The following is a 22325-nucleotide window of genomic DNA, read 5'->3' on the forward strand; positions in this document are numbered from 1 at the left end:
ACAGAGCAACTTTTTTCTCTCCCTAAGCTCAATCCTTCAGGCAAAGTACTAACAAAGACAGCGGCTCTGATGACTGCCTGTTGTGACAGGATTTAAAAGTAACTGATTTGTCTTTAAATTGATTTAAACTATTGCTGTTTACAGAGTCACTTTTTTTTTTCCAATTTCTGAATGAAGCTATCTATTGTAATAGAAGAGGTTCCTTCAATCATCCACTTTTGGATGCCACAGTTGATATGGACAACAGTTGGTAAAACAAATTTTAAGAAAGTGTGGATAACTGCTGCTTTCAGCTGAAAATTGCTAAAACGAGCTTGGCAGCGAACACAAATCTGATCTTTCTAAGGGTTTTTGCAGCATAGGACAAACTAAATAGCTAGAAAATTCCAGGGTTGTCCTATTGCTTAATTTAGCAATTTCAACCCCAGAAAAATCAAAGGCATTGTGCTTCCCTGATAGTCCAAATTGCAGATAACACAACACAGGTGTCTAAAATAAGCGGCTGTAACTTGTGTTGTATACATAGCAGGCTTTATATTTGGGCTTTAGATCAGTGCTGTGCTATTCGTGCCTTAAATGTAGATTATTTGAATACAGTATGAACTGCCTTTTTGAGCTGCAAAGGGATTTTTTTCCCACTCTAATATCACAACACTGAGCAATAATGAAAATCAATGAAGCACATTAACCTTAGCAATAGTGGCTGAAGTATCTGTTTTCAAAGGAAAAGGCACTAAAGCGTTGTGAATTGCTAACTAACAACCAGTTTGTATTTCACATGGCCAGTCTGTTACCATATGTTACACACATCTTTTTTCTGTTCAAGTCTTGAAAAAGGAACCATTTCAGTGCAAACAGATGAAAATGCCCTGAACATTTCCTGCTGGGCCACATGGCTGCCCTTACCCAAGAAACTGAGCACCAGAAGGTCCAACTTCGATGAGGCGGCTGGCCAGACCTTCGCCTTCCACCATGGGAGGCATGGTGGCCAACCTGTGGCGTTTCACCAACCGGCAAGTCACCCGAGTTGGAGCCGTGCATTTCCGCGGAGGGATGATGATCCGGAGTCCGTTGTGCCTGCAGCCTCTCATGGCACCCCCGCGGGCATCCACCATAAAACTAACCAGGAAGCTGAAAAATCAGGACAAAAATAAATTAGATGCAAACCCTACCAGAATTCCTTTGGTTATGTTCCACATACGTATCAAGCTACGTATGTAAATATAGTTCTTTCTCAAGATGTACAAATAGAAAAAGCCTTTCTCCCATGTGAAGCACCAAATCATGCTAAGATAATGTATTAATTAAACTGATGAGTGCTATCTAAGAATTCTTCACAGAATCAGTCTTACTTACAGTGCTGCTGTTGGTAAAAATATCAGCAGTCACTAATAAATGTGAGCATGGGCATATAGCTATTAGATAAAGTCAAGTGCAAATATCACTACTCTGTATCTGTGAGCATCTATATGGTAAAGTTGGCACTCTTTAAATACTTTAAAAAACAAATACATCTTATTAAAGAAAACAATTTATGATTGAAGAATATAAAGCCAATTCTGATTGGAGGGGTTGTTGGGCTTTTTTTAGGTTATCTATATAATTTACTAGTTCTTTGATAAACTATAATTTCTAAAAAAAAAAATGGGTTTGGATTAAAAAAACAAATTTCATTCTGGATTTTGTGGATACAATTTGTAATACATCACTGGAGCTAGCACCTGTTTATATAAAAAACCTAGCATGTCATTATTGTTTGAAGACAATAGCTACAGTCGTGGTTTAAGACGTTTACTTATGGACTTTTGTTTTTCTTTGTTACTTTGCACAGCAATACAATGTCCCAGTGGAAAACTTACAGATGCAGAAAGTTATCTACAGGGAGCCCTCTTCTAGCACAAGGTAAATTCTCTTATTTATTTCTTTAAAAGGGAGAAAAACATTTCATGGAATTTCTTTTATGCTGAACTTTTTCTAGTTCCATATATAAACAACTGGTAGGTTTTGACAGATTAGTTACAAATATTAGGGACATTCTTGGGAAAGGTGTAGAACTACTTCCATTTTTTTCACTGGTTTATGACTTAAGATCATGCCTGATGTAGGATGGGAATGTCAGGTTGCTGGAAGTGAAAATAAGAATAGATGAGACAGAACGGTATCAGGCCTACTTCTAGCCACTAAAATAGAATCATCACATGGGGAGTCGCAGAAATGCTACTGAAGGACCTGCAATAGAGAAAAGCCCTTATAACAGAGTGACAAATACAGGTATTTTTCCACTGTCCCCCTGACCGTTCTGTGCAACAAACATTGCATCCATCCATTGTCCACACAGCTACAAGTAAGTCCACATGCTGTAAAAACACAACACTCAACACACCGTGCAAGTCAGAAGAATGGATGATGGGAAGGAGCCACAAGCGCCAGTCAGAAGCACACCATGCACCAGGGATGCCAGTCTTTCTCACACATGCAGTCTCCTATTCTACTGCCATTCATATACCTCTAGGTTTTGTTTAGTGTAAAAGTCTGGGTAGTACAACCATTATCTCATTCCTTAGAGGTTGGTGTTTCTGTGGTTTTAACAAGGGGGAAAAGAAAGAAAATGAAAACATTTTACAGCTTTGATTCTCTGGGGATTAATTTCGAAAAAATGGGAGCTTCCTTCATAAAATACATACTTTATACATTTTAAGCACAGATGAAAGAAGAGCTTAAGAGATACTAAGTGCTCAGTTGTTGCAATAATGTTCTACGGCTGGTGTTGCAATTTCCTTTTAATGGTACTAAGTAGTGTTATCAAAATGGTTCCGAATTATGTTTCAGAGAATCGGTCCAAGTCTCTGTTATAACGGGTCCGTTAGAGGTAGTTAATAACACCGAGTGCTGGAAGAAAAGTTTCACATTTTGATGCTAATACTGTGAGCAACAGAAATACTACCCCCATAATTACCAGAAGCTAATGAGTGCACTTACTGAATTAAATTAGCATTCACATTTCTCATTGTGTAAGCTGTCACGAATACAATTGTTATGATTCATTTATTTCATTATTGACGAAATACTCAAGTTTGTGTACTTTAACAACAGGATCACCTTTTTGCTGTCCACCATTGAAATATTAGTGCTGGGTCATCTCTCTGTTTTATGTTCTCCTTACCTAATGTCCCCATGTGTCTCAGCAATGCCAAAAACACTGTTAACTGCTAGAAGTATACATGCGCACAAAAGATAAGGGTCCAAATCAAATAATCTCCTTTCTGGCCACAGTAACAGGGGATTTTTTGTGTTTAATATTCTCTTTCTCTGCATAGTAATTCCTTTCAGACTAACTAAAAGACGAGCAGAGTGTTGAACTAGTAGTGCCTTCTCATAAAGCACGTGTTCACAATTAAGACAACTAACCTGTGGTGTAGAACAAATATAAAAGCTGAAGAAGCAGGAGTAGTCTTTGATTTTGAGCATCTGTAACAAAACAATATCTCACCTCACAACAGCAGCCCTGTGTTCCCGCATCTGCACAACTTTGGATCTAATACAGATCAATTAAGAAACGTGTATTTGTGCCATACCACTGAAACAGACCCCCAGATGAAATAGGAGATTCCTGAAGGGTTCTGCGACTTTTGGATGAGTCGGAAACTACAGCAAGCACCCTCAAAAGGCCAGATAGCACATTCAGGCAAAAGGAGAAGAGTATGAAGATTGCACAGAAAGATGAGTGCCAATTATCATCCTGCCTATGGAGGAGCCCTGTCACAAAAACAGCTATACACTACTATGAAATTTCAGGAGAACAAATTTTGGAGAACTTGTATAAAATACTGCAAAAGAAAGACACTGAAGGAGAAAATTTCTCCATTCCAGAGCTGTGGCATAAAAGTCTGAAAGGACAGTACACTGATGCAGGATTTGTAGAGCTGACAGAGAATGTAAAAATACATTCTTTTTCACTATACCACTCTTGTTTATTTACCAAACTTTTGCCACATCCATTTTTTTCATCCACTTATTTAATCTGATTTATTTTACCTCTTTTTTCCTTAAACTAGCACATTTAATGTAATTTTGGACATGCAATAAAGCAATTCATAACAAAGCATTTTCTGAATCATAGCAGCTTCTTTTTCTGCCTATTTGCTACATAACAGGGCATCTGGATGGTGACATCACTGTTCCAGGACTGGAAAAGCTTTGCCTTTTTGAAAGACTGTCTATATCAATATAAAACTAATCCATACAGAATTAAGGCATGACATTATAAAACAAGCTGTCTGAAATGTGCATTTAGGAAAGTGAAAAAAAAAAAGTATGAATAATATAAAGGAAATGTAAAATGCAAATTAATTATTTTGTTGCCCTCCTCCCACGATTTTTCCTCTCTCTAATGTTTCTTTTACCGGGTGTTGTTAAGTGACAAGATTGAGATAGGAGGAGATTGTACTCAAATGAGCAAACGAAACTAGCAGGAGCATTTGACGGATCAAGCCATCACTGGAGGAAGTGATATCTTATACATTCCCCTGGCGAAAAAGAAAACAATACATAATACTGGTAGATGAATATCCCTAACATCATATATACTTCCTGAAGCTTAGGGGTGGGGGTGCTTCCCTTACTGCATGCAGAGAGACAGTGACAGTGCTTTATGGTGCCACCCCTGAGAGGTACCCATTCAATCTTTGCATCTGTCTTCCCTGCTCTGACTTAAAACCTTCTCAGATCCTCCCTGTGCAAAGGGCATTCAGCACCTTCTGCGTATGCCAACTGGACATTGCAAAAAGTGATTTTTGGTGACGCAGGAAACTAAGATGTTACTCCATGTTCCAGTTGCAGGAACCGCTACTACAAGCACTACCAACTGTCTTCATACAGAGAATGAAGAGGAGAGGGCTCATGAAAAAGAAACACAAATGGCTGTGAATAGTTCAAGAGGAAAAAAAAAAGAAAGAAAAAATGCTAATGAAAGGGATTAAAGGGAATCAGGAAGTTCTTACAGGTCATCAAAGGAAACAAGGCATCCTAAAAAATGAGGTTGGTAAACATTCCTTACATGCTTCTACACTAATTTATTATAATATTAAAAATTAAAGAAAATGTAAAAAGAAATCGAAATCACTTTCAGGAACTCCATGTAGATGAAATAGCTACAGTTTTCAGAAGGGGATAAAAATGGAGTAATAGAGGAAGGAAACTTTAACAAGGACAAACTGTGCTTAGGAGAAGGGAGGTAAAATTGAGGAGATGGAAAGCAACATAAATAAGAGAAAACTTTTGGACAGCTGGCAAGTAGGAAAACATTCTTGTGAGCCATTTAAAACAAAGGTGGCCAAAGTAAGTGAACTGATTCATCAAGCAATGGATCAAAACGTGCTTTCCATCATCAAAAATCTATTTCAGAACATGCTTTAAACGTTCTTCCTATAATAATAACTATACGCAGAGGAAGCACCCTTCTTTAGCACTGACTTTGGTTTATCTCGGCAACCCATGGCAAGAACTTAAATTTCAATTAAGTGGTGATTCAAAATCAAAGTAGACTATGGATTAAAGCAGGAAAATGAAAATTTGTATGTCAAAGGTGATTAGGGCAACACTGAGATGATCTTTCTCAGTATTAAGGCAGCCTTTGAGCAAGTTACGTTTTCTGCCAATTGTAAAGGTTCAGTTACAAATGATGCACAACAGAAACATGCGACCCTGACAGCCTTGCAAACTGGATCAATACTGAGCTATCCTGAGATTTAGAAAGGTGGCAGTTCAATATAACAGCCAAATCAATGAAAGAAATTAGGTTGTGGGAAATTGCCTTCTCTCTTTTAAAGAGAATGAAGGGGAAATCAGGATTGTTTTATAAATTAAAAATTAAGAACAAAAGCGATTATTTTCTAGGAATAAATTATAGGTTGCAGAGGAGTCTGTACATGCTTCTGTTAAGCACACGGCAGTCAGATCAAGCATCATCCATTCTCCTCAAATTTAGCAATACTTACTCATAAATTAGAGAGGTCATGTCACTCTTTAATTTCAGAGCTATTAAAATCTACATACTTGCCATATGAAAGGTTACTGTATCAAATAAAATTGGCTACAACATTCTTCTGGTTGGGGACAAATGTAAATGGCCCCTATATCTTCCAGGCTGTTTCCATGCCTTCTACAGAGGGCACAGCAAACAGCAATGGGTTTTCTAATGGCTCCACTTGAGCAAAACAGAGACAATAAATATGCACTGGATTTATCCACCTTACAAGGTCAAAAAGATGTGGTGTATTTTCACAAAATATTTGTGTTTCATGTCTGAACCTGAATTATTCCCTTTGTTGATTTTATTCATATGGAATTAACATGGTTTTATTCTATATCTATATCTCATTAGAAAGATAATAGCAGGATGAACAAATAAAGTAAAAACCTGATGTGTCAACACTGGGGGGCAAAAGAAGATATTTGTGTGATTTGTGAAGAATCACGGCTACATGAATAGCTTTGCAGAAGAATCACAGTGTCAGGTGGCTGCGAATACAAGCATGTTGGCACTCAAACGCGCTTCTCATTCTGCAGAATCACCTAAGAGCCATGCAAACCTAACGCCGTCAAGTGTCCTTCTACAACAGGCAATAGTTCCTTCAGCACACAAAGCCAGAATAGGCAAATCAATACAGCATCACTTCCATACAGTCAGTTCAGGTATGAATATTCTTTTCCACTAGCCAGGCAGGCACACATGCTCTCATTAGGTAGCAGGAAACAATAAGAAGCTATAACTAGAGCACAACCATTGTAGACACGTTTAAGAACTTCTCTGCATACATTATCTTCATTTTTAAAAGAAACTGGGAAACAAGGAGATAGCAGCATTCAGTGTTAGTCGCAGTGTGAAGAAGCAGAAACAAACAATCAGGGTGCTTCAGCCATTGTAAAGTGTTCAGCTGGAGAAGGAAAACTGATAGAGAGTCTGAAATTAAGAAAAAAGACCTTGATCTAGCTCCCACTGAAGTCAACAGCGAGTCATTCAACCACCTCACTGTGCTTTTGATTGGGCTGCAACTATGCCATACATAAAATACACATTCCAGGAGGACAAAAAACATGATCCTACACAGGAAACCACCAAAGTATTAACTTATGGTGACATTCTCTTCACTGCATTAGTCACTACGGAGAGATTGAGCGATACAACCTAAAAATAGAGTTCATAGCTTTTTCTAAAAAAAAAAAAAAAAAAAATTAGTCATTTAATAATTTTTCACAGCAGAATATTTAAGATTTTCACCTTTCTACAGTTACGTTAAAGGAGATGAAGCGGGATTGTGCCAATCAACACTCAGTTTGCCAAGTGAAGATAATCTCCTCTAGGAAGGTACTGCTTCAGGTGTTCTGTGCAGGATGCAATGTGCCAGTGATTTAACAACTCATCAACCAAGGTCACACAGATAATGCACACAGCATGACAAATTAAGCACGCTGGGGTCAGTGCTGTTATTCTGCCAGTTCCAATATAGTGGCACAATTTGAAAAATATGGCCTAGGGAGTGGCTCTGTAATATTCTTTACAGACACAAGTGAGATAAAAGGCCCACTTTGTAAAATAACAGTTAAAACTGTAACTATAGTGGCTTGTGTTGGATTTCTGTGTAGTTTTTGTTTGGTTGGTTTGTTTTTTCCTTCCTTTTAATATTAAACCACGTCACCAGCAGAGAAAATGTATTGTTAATTAAATCAATGGTTAAAACTGTCTAGGAATGCATAAAGAGGTTTGTTAAGATGTTTTGCAGTGGACTTACTTACTATGTGTTCAATATTCCTTTCTTATAGAGGACACAGCAGATGGGGGAGGAAGTGGACACTTATAGTATAAGATAAATAGGGTGATGTGTAACTATTACTACTAGTCAGAATAGATTTTATTCTCCTGGTTTACGTACACTATCAAAACACTAAAGCATCCTGAAGTGAGGTAAGAGAGGAGGATAAATAGGGCAGGTAAGAAGTGCAATGTATTAAAGAAATAAATTATGCAGAAGTTCACCTGCTGTTGTCATGATCAAGACATGGAGAAGAGCATCTGCAATAGAATAGATGATTTAACATCAAAAAGGAAAAGAAAGGGGGAAAAAGAATGAGTTAAATGAAATACTGAAAAAATGAAATAGATTTCTAAATTAAACACATGAACATATACATATATATGCATATTCATTACATGTGAGAAGGTAGAAGTGAGTATGGAAAAACCAGCCTACATAAACATCCTTGGTTACAAATGGTTACTACTACTACAGCAGTAAAGCTAAAGTGATCTGGTTTCTCAAACCGGAAGTCAAGATACCTAAAATGTACAGTTAGATTCTGGTAAATCTTTCAGAACCAGACTTGGGGAAATGCTGCTTGGTTTAGGTATCCACACGCAAAATTTGGACCACAGTCTATCAAAGGGTAAGGTATCTTAGGTAATTCCAGCCAGTGTTTCTGATAACACAAGAAATCATTATTTTCTTCAAATTTCCTATCAATACATTCTGTTCTCCAGTTTCTTCCATTTCAACATGTTTCTTGTCCTCCTTTTGCTCTGGACTACAGAATGACAAATTTCAAATTTTCAGTTTGACCTCTTTAGGTTCTTAGTGATGCATCACACAGCCAGCTACCCTTCTGATGTCGCTTTTTATTACATACATCTCCATTGCCATTTTCTTCTACTGACATGAATTGAGATTTGTTATTAACAAAAGAAACCCACCATTTTTCCTTATTGTAACTTTCTGAATAAAGGTCATAAACGCTACAGCATAATTTGAAATAATTTAGACTTTCAGATTTTAGAAATGACTATCAGCTGGTCGCTGCCAGGTCCTGTTTCCATAACTATTTCCAGGAAGTTAATCTCACACTGGGGAAAACAATATTATGGAGTCAAAATACAACACTTGAAATATATTTTGTTTACCTTGTTAGCAAGGATCCAGCCTCCTTTTTTGCAGCCATGCAGCTAAGAATGATAATTCACATTATTTGTCACAGTTCAAGCTGCCCGTCCCTCATCCATTGATGGAAGCAACAACTTCCAGAATGGTAAATTCACTAATAATATTCAAGTTGTTTAATTTTGTCAGATACAAGTACTGATACACTCAATCATCTATTACTCAAATAGGGACTTCATCACAGTAAATAAAAGAAATCAATATATTTCATTAAATAGTTTTACTGTGAACAAATCAGAGTTGGAAAAACTGCAGAGTTGCTACAGATCTTGCTCTAGAACACAAAAGCAAGTTAATATCAAAGCATGAATTCGAAGTTCCTTGCAGTCAGTGTCATATTCCTGACAATATGTCAAATAAGATCTACCTCTCTTCTTATCTACCATACTTTCACGTATTTGTCAGTAAAATTCTTAGAAATAAAATCTACACAACTAAATAGGGAATTTTTTTTCACTGTATCACCAGAACCCAGGTATGAAAACGACATAATTGTGTACATATTTCATACTTTAAAATCTTACATTCAGCCTTATCTTTACCATTCACACTTAACTACTGTGGGTGACAGAGGCATAAGAATAGGATATTGTCAAGCAATGCCTACATGCTGCAAGTGAAAAGAAATATTTCAGTTCAGTGCTTTTTTGTGTTCCAACTTAATGGAAATAGTACATGTTCTTCCACAATAGAATATTGTGAGGTATGAGATTAAAATGTGAAACACATTTGCATTTATGTAGGCATTAGTTCTGTCTCTTATAATTCTTCAGCAGGAAAATATCCATTATATTCCCTAATATTACCAGCAAAGCAATAAAATTATTTTCTTATTGGATATTTAGCACTCAAACTTTCTGGCATATTCAGAGATCCTTAACTTTGCTCAGTATGCAAGATCAGATAGTTTTATCAGGAGAAGCAAATCTGATTTGCCAAAAGGAAGCTTAAATGCAGGAATTTCTACTTATTTCCTAAAGCCAAAGTATGAAACTATTCAGAACCTGTTATCTGCATAAAACAACCAGATGATGTTTATATTGAGATTGTAAGCACCAAAACAGCATCACCTCTTAAGATTTTGAAATGGCTGCCAAAGACTCTGATCAAAGATCTTTCTTATGTCATATTGATGAAATTATCAACATATTGAAGCAATAGTTACATTTAAATTTTAAATGGATGGTTAAAACATTTTCCCCTTCTGAAATTTCGGACATTTGACAAATTTTGGTTGGTTATGCAATGGCTGAAATATATGGCTGTGAAATTGCACACCAAGAAAACAGTTCTCTATAAATTTCTCTTTTTGCTTGGGGGTGTTACAGTGTGATCCACAGAAACACTTCCCTACAATGGGAGATCAGTAACAACCCAACATCCATCTGGGCCAAGCAGTAGTGCAGGGAGAGAATAGTGCCAGTTTTTTCTCAGATTGAACAGAATACAAAACGGAGATCACCTGTGCCAATAAATTGCTGTCCAATACTTTGCTGATGTATTACTTCATGAAAACTCCGAATACATTCAATACATTTCCAGTGTCTTGGGCAAAACAAGGGCCATAACCTTGCTTAAAACCTCTAACTGTTTATAGAGGATTTGTTTTCAAATGCTGAGTTTTCTTTCATGTCAGATATATACTTACTTCAATGAGTGCACCTGAAATGTCACCAGCATTGCCAGCTCATAAAAATCTAGTCATAGTGTGTGTCTGTGTATGCGGAAGAGTGTAGGGGATGAAAAAGGTATAAATGACAAACATATCTGTTGTACCAGCTAACTGAATGCAACAATCACGCACATCCTACTTCTACAATTGTTTCACTTTTAAAATAAGATATTACAAGCACAACTCTAGTAGTTAATGTATTTTCCTAAAAAGAGATGTAAACAAAATGCACCCCAACAGTTTATAACTTAATGACTCGGCCAAATCTAAGCAAGATAAATACAAAGTGTTGTACAGTCTTTTCCAAAGGCTGAGTAATCATTATTATAGGTTTCTTTAGCACAATATTTAGTGGCACGTTAGTTGGCACGTATATAAAGAAGAACTTAATTTGTGTCGTGTTAATGTCAATATTTCATACAAAGCTACAGAGACCATTGCTTCTATTAAAATCAGATATTCTTATCCTACCACTAGCATCCTGGTCATCCAGAAAGATTAAATATCACTAATATTTTTTTTAAATAAAAACACAACATGACTACACATCCAGGAAATAAATGCCACTCTTCTAGAAAGTATTTAGTTGGAAAGACCTACCTTTCTGGAAGTAATACATCCTTTGGAAAAAGTCTGTAAACTATTTAGGGTTAGAATGAACCACTAAAACAATTTTAAAGCTTACATAGTGACATATATGTAAACATACACATACTGTACACATTAAGTATTTTAGTTTAATTTGTTAGTTAGAGCTCAAGAAAGGCAAATCCAAACAGCTCTGGCCACAGCCAAATATCCTGCTACCAGCTAATAAACAAACTTTTCATGTCAAGTATCAGTCAATTTGCAATCACAACAGTGACAATGTTGTTTCTCTATTAGACCAGGACTGTGTGTCATTCCAAACCGGACTTCAGTGTTATTTTTCCAAAGACACAGACTGTAAGATCGTTGCAAACTCATTTGAGATTAACAAAAAAATCTTCTTCCTTGAGATGTCCAGCTATGCTGTGTACAACGTAGCTCCACAGAAATGAAATACTTTTGCATTAAATCAGTTTCATATGAATTCACCTGCAAGTGGCTCATCAAATCTCATGGCAGGACACAAGTGTAGAACTTAGTGTAAAGTAAAATTACTTAGAACAAAGTAAGGGCAATTAAAGCAAACGCACTCACAGATTTTGAGTACAACCAGGATACGTTTTCTAAGTATGAGTTTGGCTGGGCCTGCATTTTGACATGTGTTACTCCATTTCAATGAGCTTGCCTAATTGCGAATGCTTACAAAGAGTCAGTTGTGAGAACACGTGTACAAAGTGGCCAAATACATGTAAAGCACATGTTTACGCTGCTTTTCTATTACAGACTTCACATAGTTTAAAATCATTGGTTTGGTTTTTTTCAGTAAGCATGCCAAACACTAGAGTTGCTCCTTACATAAACTACTTCACTAGCATAGAAAGTACTCACCGTCTGGAGTGATTAGGCCCTTTGCCTCAATTATTACTAACTTTTAAAAGGCACTATATTTATTTCTCCATAAAATTCAAACAGATACATGTGTGTATGTGTCAATTTTTCACTCCTCTTGAACTTGACTGAAAGCCACTGACATCGATTCACTGACTTGCAGTGATTTCAGTGGAGAGTCTTAGTTCTCAGACTGGGTTAATTCTCAGACCTTAAGAGATCATAACAATTTATTGACAGCTCTAGAAGGCAATGAACTAAAATATAACTCCTAGTTAAGCATTAGTCAAAGCAGCTGCCACTGCAGGTATTCTGTTTCTTTTTAGTATAATGCTAATTGATACACTCACCCTGAGTGAATAGGGCTGGAAGAAAGAGCCACATTGTCCAAGTTTTCAGGGCCCCAGCTTAATCGACACGAATTCCTTTCAGCTTCTTTGGCCAGAGTTGTTACCTTGGTAAGCAAAAAACCCTCCTTTTTACTATAATAAAATTAATGAATCAACCAAACAATAAGAAGATGTATTTTGCATAGTAGTACCTAAAGCATTTCAACTTAAAAACAAAACACAACAAAAGGAATAAGAATACCATTAAGATATTAGAAACCCCTTATTGTCATGTTTTACACTTGCTCAAAGTAATCATATGTTAATGGTCCTAGTGAAATGAATGCTGTGATTTACCAAGGTGGCATTTCCTAAGTATTTTTTTAAACTGCAAGCATGCTTCAGAATCGTACCTTTGAGTACAATGGCCTTGAGTTCATTAGATCACCAGAATATTTAGCTCAACGGCTGTTAGTATCATTCAAAAATCAGTTAAAATGGAGGACATTATAAAGACAGTCCCTATACTATATTCACATAGCTTATCCATTTATTTTGGAATAGAGTTTAATATCATATAGTATAATATACCATTAAATATCAATGAAAATTAGAGAGATTTATGATAAAATACATAAAGCAGCAAACACCACATAAGCAAAATCTAAACTGTTATCTTTTTATATTTCTGTATTTACCCAACTGATGAGTGACCATAAGAGAATGTGCTTACCTGCTGGCTGGGGATTACAACCGTGTCGTCAATCATGGCACTGTCCCTCAGGTAGGAGGCATGGCTCAAAGTGTGGGACCTGTCTGAACTGAAGGATCGCAGGCTGGTAGGTTGGTGGGATGCCATAGCAATATACCAGCAGTACAGATGATGTTGTAAAGGTGTGATGAGAGATCGAGTGGGAGAATGAAAAAAAAGCGTGCTATTAGCAATATGATGCAGCTTCCAGGGGGAGTATGTAATAGTCAAGGGGAAAAAAACAGCTTTACAAATCTGTGTTATGCTGCCTTTCTGACCAAGGGCCACAAAGTGCTTTTGCCCCTAATGACTGACTTTTTCTTTGCTTCAAAATGTAGAACCCTAGAGACTAATCTAGATGACAGTTTATTTTATATTCACAAATACTTGGCTTTCTGCCATGACAGTTTCCTTATAATAAAGAGCATGATTTTTTTTATATAAGTAAGGCTCTTGAGAGAAGTTCTCTCTCCTGCTACGTCACACAAGCAAACCACTATGGAAAACTATAACACTAACATCTGAATTAAAGCTGAAATGACTCTTCCTGAAGCTTTGCTATGATCTGTTCTCTCTCATTAAAACTGTAAATAAGTAAGCTTGATATTGTCCCCTGGAAGGTACACACAGCGAGGTGAATTGTGGCCAGCCGCAAGCTCCTGTATAAAACAAAATCCTTCCTCTGTGTGCCAACAGCATCTTTAGAGAGGCAGCCCAAATGTGAGCGCTGTTTCCTGTGTAAGTACACGCAGCTCTACAGAAAACCGGTTGCTGTAGCAATGAGTGAGGCAAGGCAGTAAAGAAGCTGCTTCCAAGCACTGGCTCAGAATGTGACTGCAGTATTCACTAGCAAAGAAGCAAAATAGACAAATAAGACACCACAGAAGGACATATTGAGGTAAATGGGGTTTCTGCTATCAAATAGCACTAGTTTTGTCTTTTAAATATTTACTAGCAGCAATATTACAATAATTATTTTTTAAAAACAGATCAACCACCTTCAGCTGTTGTACGTGTACTCTGTGATGTTGTTCTATACGCTGAGGAATATAGTACAAATAACTGCAGGAAGCAGTTTCATTTTCCTGGCTTACACATCCATGAGTAGTACTCATAATGACTAACGCACTGGATCAGAACAATAGATCATCTATCTAGATACACAGACTTTTAAAAGATAATTCATTTTCAGCAGTTAGCAGTAAAAAAGTCATGTGTACATTACGGACACAAGATTCAAGTGCTTTAAATGCAGATCTTGTTGCAAATCGCATTTTACCATCTGATTCAGACCAGTCAACCTTTCTTAACAATAGCTACTCAACATTTTTTGACCCATTTTTAGAAGCAAATTATTATCTTATTAGAAATATATAACATTGAAGAATAATCAGTGATACTGAACACTGACTTATACTAATGGGCTATTTCGCACGCTAGATGGATTGTACAAAACAAAAGCAAAGGTAAGTATGACACAAGTATCAGCCTTAGGAAAATCTTGAGGGAAAGAAAAAAATCAACAATAAATAATCTCTCTTACCTGTCATGAAATGTCTTTCACCCAGACAAGTGAAAGAGGTGAGACATATAAGGCTGATACATAGTGTATTATTTGGATTATGCATTTCTGGAATAAAACTCTGTTTCCAATAAAACAACCATAAATTTCAATAGGGACAGAGGTTCATTCTAACTGTGCATGTAATGTTTCGGAAAAAAAAAATTGAAAGGGAATCTTGACTGAAGAGTATTTTGGTTAAATATTTTAGTGCCAACTGGGTGGGCAGAGTACACCTTGCTTGTTTCCAACAGGAGCACTTCAGTGAACATCTGTTCTTTGGTTGAAAAATAATCCTCAATAGCAGACCCCATTTGCCATTATCCTTTATCCATTTCAACGTTTGACACTTTCAGAACTGCTTTACTGTGCCATGCAATGCTTGTAAGAGGTTCAACATCCAAATTGTAGGTTCTGCTATTCAGCTAATGTCACGTCCTGGACAGCTACTGAATGAAAGCGAGTATGTACTACATTTGACTAGTAATCTGTAGGGTGATTTTGTCCATATTCTCCTGCAAGTACCTGACACTGCTATTACCACCACTACAAGCATTTAAGTACGTATCCACTATATGTACATACATGTATGTATGCTCCAGTAAATATCCAATACACTGAGGGTACACACTTCTCTATAGGCAAGGTATGCAAAAGCATGACTGAGGTCTTCAGTAAATTAGATGTTTAAATTTCCTACTAATTTCAAAACTAGTGTTCAGACGGCACTGCCCCTCTTTTGAGTGCTGTACCAGCTAATTGAAGAGCAAACCAGGAGTTAAGGTCTGTGCTTCTGAAACTCAGAAATAAAGGTACTGACTGAAATGACAGCCCAGTTACAGAGCGCGGTGGCAATGGACAGAACTTATTGTTTATTATTATAAGAAGTCTTCGGGAATCCTGTACAAAAATAACCATAAATCACAGAGACAAAACTAATGTCTAAATACACATTCTTTCCAAATTTGGTTGACAAATCTTAAGTCACAGGGGTTGCAGGGTCAATAGCACTTGATTCAGCCCCGTTGACTGAACTGTGGAACCCAGGAACACGACTAAGCTCCTGAACACCGAAGTGTGTCTTGCCTGCATTAGACAGTGCACAGGCATGTACCGTCCATCTCTCTAAGCCCTGAATAAAGCTCAGGTGGTATCCAGACATAAGAGCAGCATACACTAGCCAAGTTTCTAATGGGGTTGACTGGGAGACCATGTTGCAGTACCCATCCACTTGCCAGCCCAGACAGAGCTCAAGTAAACTCTAGTCCCGCTCAGTGTATCTGATGTTGTGGGAAATATATGTTGTTTCAGAAGCTGGGAAAAGAACTTGGTATCATTGAAACACATGAAAAACATTTATTCATTTAAAGAATGAAAGCCTCCCTCACACCTGCCATAGACCACAAAGGTGGAAGGGACTTACAATGAAACAGTCTTTTCAAATACTGGTGATCTGATTACAGCCCAAATCAGTTCTGGCTCTCAATATCCAGAAGGAGAATCCAGCTAGTGTATCCATTCTCTTTATTTTTTTATTCTACCAGTTTCTCCACGTAGAGAGGAAAATGACTAACCTTCCCAGCAGCACGGGGACAGAAGAATGCTACCAGCTGTCCTGACCTAGTGCAACTCCCCTGCTCCCAGCATCTTTACAGGAATCAGCAAAGTTTCTGTGGGACAGTAGCTACGTCATATGGTGATCTTTCTACACAGAGAGCACTGTTGGATCAGTATTCACCACTACATACTCATTTGAGTCTAAAACAATCTCCAACAGCAGTGTCGCTCACATGGTTCTCCAAATCAACCTTCCAGCAAACAGCAGCCCTCCAAAATGGATGAACAGAGACAGGTGCCATAAAAGGATACAGAGACATGTTTTCATGCTATGTAATACCTACCTGGGCATGGTGCTAATGAAAGCATATGAAAAAGAATGAAGGGGAGAGAGAAATAAAATAAATAGGGAAGATGGTTACAAAAGAAAAAGATATGTTTTAAAATCAAATTGTTTAATACATAAGATTACATGAGTCTAGACTGCTGATACTATTTTGCTTTGCTGAATTTCTTGAAAAACCAAAGTCAATATAATACAATGAAAATCACATTAAAGCAAAAGGAAAATAGTTTAAGCAGTGTCTGTGAAAATTATTACAACCAGTAACCTGACAGTGACAGAAAATGAGACCATGGAGTTAGAAAGATGTACTTTTTTCTTTCGTTCTATCTCTCTGTATCATTTTGCTTCATTTCAATATAATCACGCTTGATACGGGGTGGGAAATAATTTTCACACAACAGAAAATAGAACACATCAATTACATGCCAGGAAAAATCTACTGACGTCCACTGACAGTATTTAAAAGCTAAAGTATTCTAAATGGGAGCAGAAACTGGCTTAACATTTGCCTGCACAATCATTTCTATACATCATCCCAAAATTAAAAAACACAAACCACTTTGTTACCATTGAAAGCACATGATAAAAGGTTTCGACTTTTAAGCATTCTGGTGTAGCTCATAAACATCCTCAGAGACTAAAAGCCACACAGTCACTTTGTTTTCAGTGGATTCGCCAGAGCTGTCTAAAAACCAACAAAGACTCCAAGCTTATAAGGCCTGAATGCTGAGAGATTTACACATGCTGTGAGGCAAACCAAACTGCTTCCTGACGTCTTTTGTTCCAGAAGCAATTCATAGCCTAATGAAGTAAACAGAATGGATCCTACTGACTTGACTGTGCTTTGGAAACACTACCAGAACAACAATCGAGACTGGAAATGAGGTAGGTTAAAAATTTGTCTGTTGCCAACATCTCAACTTCTTTTTTTTTTCTTTCCTCTTTAGTGAACCCTAATTCTAAAGGCAGTGAGTCTGGTGACATTACTGATTCACATTAGACATTGTCATTTTCAAACAGAAATACCTGGGTAGCCTATTATAAAGTAGAACTGTGGGTATTAATCTACCAGTTTAAGGCTCTCATTTTGACAAGAGAACTCCATATTTTTTTCTAGACTACAGTAATATTCTCTAAATTCAAACAAACGAAAAAATAAATCTAAAGGCATTGTTATTCTGCAAATACATCTTAACCTTAAGTTCAACACAGTAGATATAAGCAAATCAGTAGGTTTTCTGGATCGAATACACCTTTTTTCTAATTTTTTTTAATGTACAACATACATATTGTGCTGTGCCAGTAGAAGGAAAAATATTCTCTTTCCTGCTAATTCAACCACAATGAAATAGAGAAACAATGCACTTGCTGACAATACCCTCACTGCCAATCCAAGGCAGAATGGCCAAGACCATCACTCCTTTCCTTACACCTCCAGCCAGCAAACCACTTCAAAAAGTCAGCTCACCTAATGCTGAAACACCTTGTCCACTTATGCACCACCCACCCCATCTCAGGACAGGAGGAGATGGGGATGATTCATCCCCTTTCCATAGACAAGCAGACTCTTCTTCCTTTGCCTGATCACAAAGACAATAAAGCAAGCCATGCCTTTTCAAGAAGCAAATAAATACCACAAACAAATTCTTCACTAGACTTTGAGTACAATATTAACACCAAATGTATTAATTTCTGGACTGGTCAGGAACTATTACGCCTTCTGCCCACACCTTCCTCCTACAAAGTGGCAACTTGGCACCCTGACATGATAAAGAAACATTGGCAAGCGCATCCCATGTCTGCCTTGAATTAAAAGCCCCAAGAAAGAGATTTCAAACATTTATAACACAACGTGTGCAGAATTATCACAAGAAAACATACGTGTCCAGGCTAATACCTGTCAGATCGTCCTCCTTCCAAGCTGTACCTTAAGTAGTTCATACCATCCAAGAACTGGCTGCTTGGTAAAGAGTCATCTCCTAGTTCTTTGAGGTCTTCTGGCCTAAGGTACTCTCCTCCATCTCCTGTCATTGTGTCATCACCTTTAAATCAAACACAGAAGGGACAAAGGTAAGTACACACACAGGTTTGATATCATTTACACATTGGGATCTAAACAACTGGATGGTTCAATCAACAGGAAGGCATTTTCCACTCAGGAAACACTGCAAACCACAAGCAATTAATGTATTTCATGAAACCAGCTCATCAAACAAGAGGAAAAAAATATCAAAATAAAGGTGATTAATCAATTTGATTTAATCTAATTTTTGCTGTTGCACATACTGGTAAGGGGAAAATTCCTTTGCTGCACTCTGAAGCGTGGTCTCTCTTTTCCTTTATCCATTTTAGCTCTCTGGTATATCTATAGATATATTGTATCACAGCCTGACAGTTTATGATTAAATGCAACCACTCGCTTGAATGTAAGTTATGTGTTTTCTGTGGTCTTAAGCCTGAGAGTTGCAAACACTGATTTAGACTCTCCATTGTCCAAATTCCACATCATGTGAGGCTGTCTCACCCACGTTCAAACATCCTTGTGTGATCAGTAAAAAAAATCTTATTTCTAAAACACAGCAATATCCAGAAACTGGAAAAAAAGTTCACATGCATAGATTGTAATGTTCATTAATCAGAAAAGAAATTTTTAATGAATCAAAGCCTAAATGATCATTGGTTATCTGACATACTAATGTTTCTGCATATACTCTGAATGACTGGGTTTATTTGTTTTTTTATTATTATTCTTTTTTTAGGTACAAAATTATTTTCCCCAGGAAATTCTGTCTATACAGTCACGGTTTGTTCTTCCCCAGCAGACTAACAAAACAGCTTACATTGCCAAGACATGCATGTTTCTTTTCATTCCTATTTGCAACATGTTTTTTTCTCCTGGAGATTTCAGCCACTTTCCCAATGGTTAATTACTACTGTACGAACCTGGCTTGGTGTGACCCACAGAACTGCACAACATCACCCCAGGCCACCAACACCATCAAGTTTCTCATTTTCTAAGCTGCATGGGCAAATGTCAAGAACCTGAACCTCAGTTACGCGAAGGAGACTGGGACCGTCATACCAGAGCAACACATTCCAGCAGTAACAATTCACTCTGACATGCCAAGAAATAGGAAGGATTGTAAAGGTTAGTTAAGAATTCATTTGTGCACCAGGGCATTTAAAGTCCTAACACAGCAAAATTGAAAAAAATAAACCATTTATTGTTACTGTTGCTATTTCTAGTACAGCATCTTTCCCCCCACCCTGCAAAATGCTACCAGCATTATCAGCTACAGGAGTGGCACCCACTCCTCAAGGAAGAGTACTTGGTAGTTGTTTTCATGAAACAAATCAAGCTAGTTTTCCTAGCTTGATGTTTCAGTTAATAAATAAATAATTTACAATTTGTCACCTAAAACAAAGTAACATTTGAGGTTTTTAAGATATTTTTTGTATCCACAAATGTTATATGTAAAAAATGAGGCCTAAATCTTTTCAGTATAAGAACAAAAGCTCTTGAAAATTCCATCTGTCCACATTAAGACAGAGAAACTGGGCACAGTTTCACAGAAAACAATAAAATGCATTTAATCATTGCATGTTTCCTGTCTTCTGACAGATGATGCCTCCTGTTGCCTGGGAATGTCACATTATAAAGCACAGGGCTTAGTGAAAACTTGGAAGAGATTAAGGCAATGCTGTTAATCAAACAATAAAAGGATTTTCAAGTTATATTTCAAATAAACTAGATACTTATAATCATGCCAGACATTCCATCTATAATAGAAACAAAGGCAAAATCTTCACTGCTTTTATCACACCCACATCCTTTGAGAAAAAAAAATCCAAGGTCTACTCTTATTTCAGCTTTAGCCTCTCATCTAAGAGTTGTCAATAATGGGTCTAAGTAACACAAGCTTTTTTATGTGATGTGAACATCTGCAAACAGTAATAAGATTACCCATGAATATTTCACAATGTCTTCAGAACATTTATCTGTGGGTAACACAGCTGACTTGCTAGCATACTAGTTTTGAGTGAGTGAACTAGAAGCTAAAGTCACTCCCCACCAGCCCCTTGTGCCCTTTCATCTTTCCTTAATGAGATGAACCAAACCAAAACTCCCCAAAAAGTAGCACAATCCTAGTACATGAAGGGTAAAAAAATACATCTTTAAGTCTAAATGACTGTGTAGTAACATAATATTTAATACAACTGTGGCTACCCCAGTGCCTTAATTCCTGCTTTGCAAGGCAATAGCACATACACAAAGGGAATTATTCGAAGTCTGCATAATAAGCACTCATTCCTGCCAGTGTTGTCATTAAAATATGTTACATGGCTATATTCCTGAGGCTCAGTCAATTCATTGTGCTGGAATCTGTACGAAAACATACACAGACATGTTATCTGCTGAGAAGAAATTACACATTCAGCTGACCATGAGCTTCTTTACACAGCAAATCTTACCAGATGGAAGTTTTGTGGCAGTACAAGACATTATCCTTCTTAATCATGCTGGAAACAATTCATCTGCCATCACGTTCCCCATCAAATTAAAGACAGTAATGTTTTCACTACTTACTACTTACTAAGGAGTTTGCAACAAATATAGCCCTTGACAGCGATGCTCCATGAGTTGCAGTGGCCATCTAGGAACTTCCAGGTGAATTTCGGTGAGTTACCCACTTAGTACTTTATCCTCAATTTACTTGAAAGAACATTTTCCTTTCTTCCGTGATACCAAGAGACTTTCACAGGTTTACTTGACAGGGGAAAACACTACAAAACACTGGGTGACCTTGCACTGTGCCCTAATTAAAGCATTCCTGCTCAGCCTTGGCCTCATCACTGCTACTGCCTGTCTCTCAAATACGTCTCAAAGTTTTACCTAAATCTGGATTTCTGAGTAACACCATCTTCTTTGGGGCAGCTTTGAAAGGAAATAAAATGCACTAGAAGGAAGCATCAAGTACCTGAACTTTCTTAAAAGAAACACTTGACATGTTACTGATAAGGACAGAAAGAAATTAAAAAAAATAGGAGAAGAAAAAAGAAATTAAGGATCTATTAGTATTTTTTGTAAAGTGGCCAATGAGTAGCTTTTCCAGAATATAACACACTAAGTGTTGCAGTCCCACTGCACTCTCAGCAACTATCTGGTTAGTCCATTAACCTGTTTCCAGTGGCCAAACTAATGTCCTGGAACAAGACCCTCCAACAACATATATTTTGTGCTGGTTTGTAACACTTGGGGTTATTTCTTTTCCTGTCAGAAGAGAGATAGAATCAAAAAAATCAAAGGAGAGAGATCACTTGAAGCAAGAATGTGAAAACAAAGGGTGGGACTGGCAAGGTCCAGGCTGCAGGGAGAAGGCTTCACAGAAACAGGTTCCAGGTCTGTTACTGCAAAAAATAAGTGAGGAGATGTGGACCAGCTAAGCAAGGTGCTAAAGATTTCTATGAGGTGCTGGCCACCTTCAAAATCTATTAAATGAAGTGGGCTCTTCTGCAAAACTGGACACTCAGCACTTTGCAGAATTGCATCCAAGATGAGTAAAGAGACAGAAAGAATTAAAATGGAATGAAGAGGTGGAAAAGAGAGACAGTGAACCTGAGATCAGAATGGGAAAATCAAGT

General features: G+C 37.3%; 1 protein-coding gene and 1 long non-coding RNA gene across 51 annotated transcripts in view; one reads left to right on the forward strand and one right to left on the reverse strand.

The window, feature by feature from the left end:
- The window catches only part of ANK2 (ankyrin 2), a 365851-nt gene that overhangs the window by 46453 nt on the left and 297073 nt on the right, over positions 1–22325 (reverse strand). For 24 of the 50 annotated variants that reach the window (XM_065062198.1, XM_065062208.1, XM_065062200.1 and 21 more), the window contains 6 exons: positions 18580–18724; positions 13201–13303; positions 12489–12592; positions 8954–8995; positions 8036–8071; positions 907–1131 (listed from right to left, as the gene is read on the reverse strand). In XM_065062198.1, the coding sequence (XP_064918270.1) occupies positions 907–1131; positions 8036–8071; positions 8954–8995; positions 12489–12592; positions 13201–13303; positions 18580–18724 (655 nt within the window). The remainder of the gene's footprint in view (positions 1–906; positions 1132–8035; positions 8072–8953; positions 8996–12488; positions 12593–13200; positions 13304–18579; positions 18725–22325) is intronic. The other 26 variants (XM_065062236.1, XM_065062219.1, XM_065062235.1 and 23 more) reach the window with 3 other exon arrangements.
- Positions 1128–21001, forward strand: LOC135579402 (uncharacterized). Its single transcript, XR_010472451.1, has 4 exons — positions 1128–1902; positions 4834–5037; positions 16324–17567; positions 19442–21001. It is a non-coding gene; the product is annotated as an uncharacterized LOC135579402 (long non-coding RNA).

Source organism: Columba livia, chromosome 4 (assembly GCF_036013475.1).
Source record: "Columba livia isolate bColLiv1 breed racing homer chromosome 4, bColLiv1.pat.W.v2, whole genome shotgun sequence".
Taxonomy (NCBI): Eukaryota; Metazoa; Chordata; class Aves; order Columbiformes; family Columbidae; genus Columba; species Columba livia.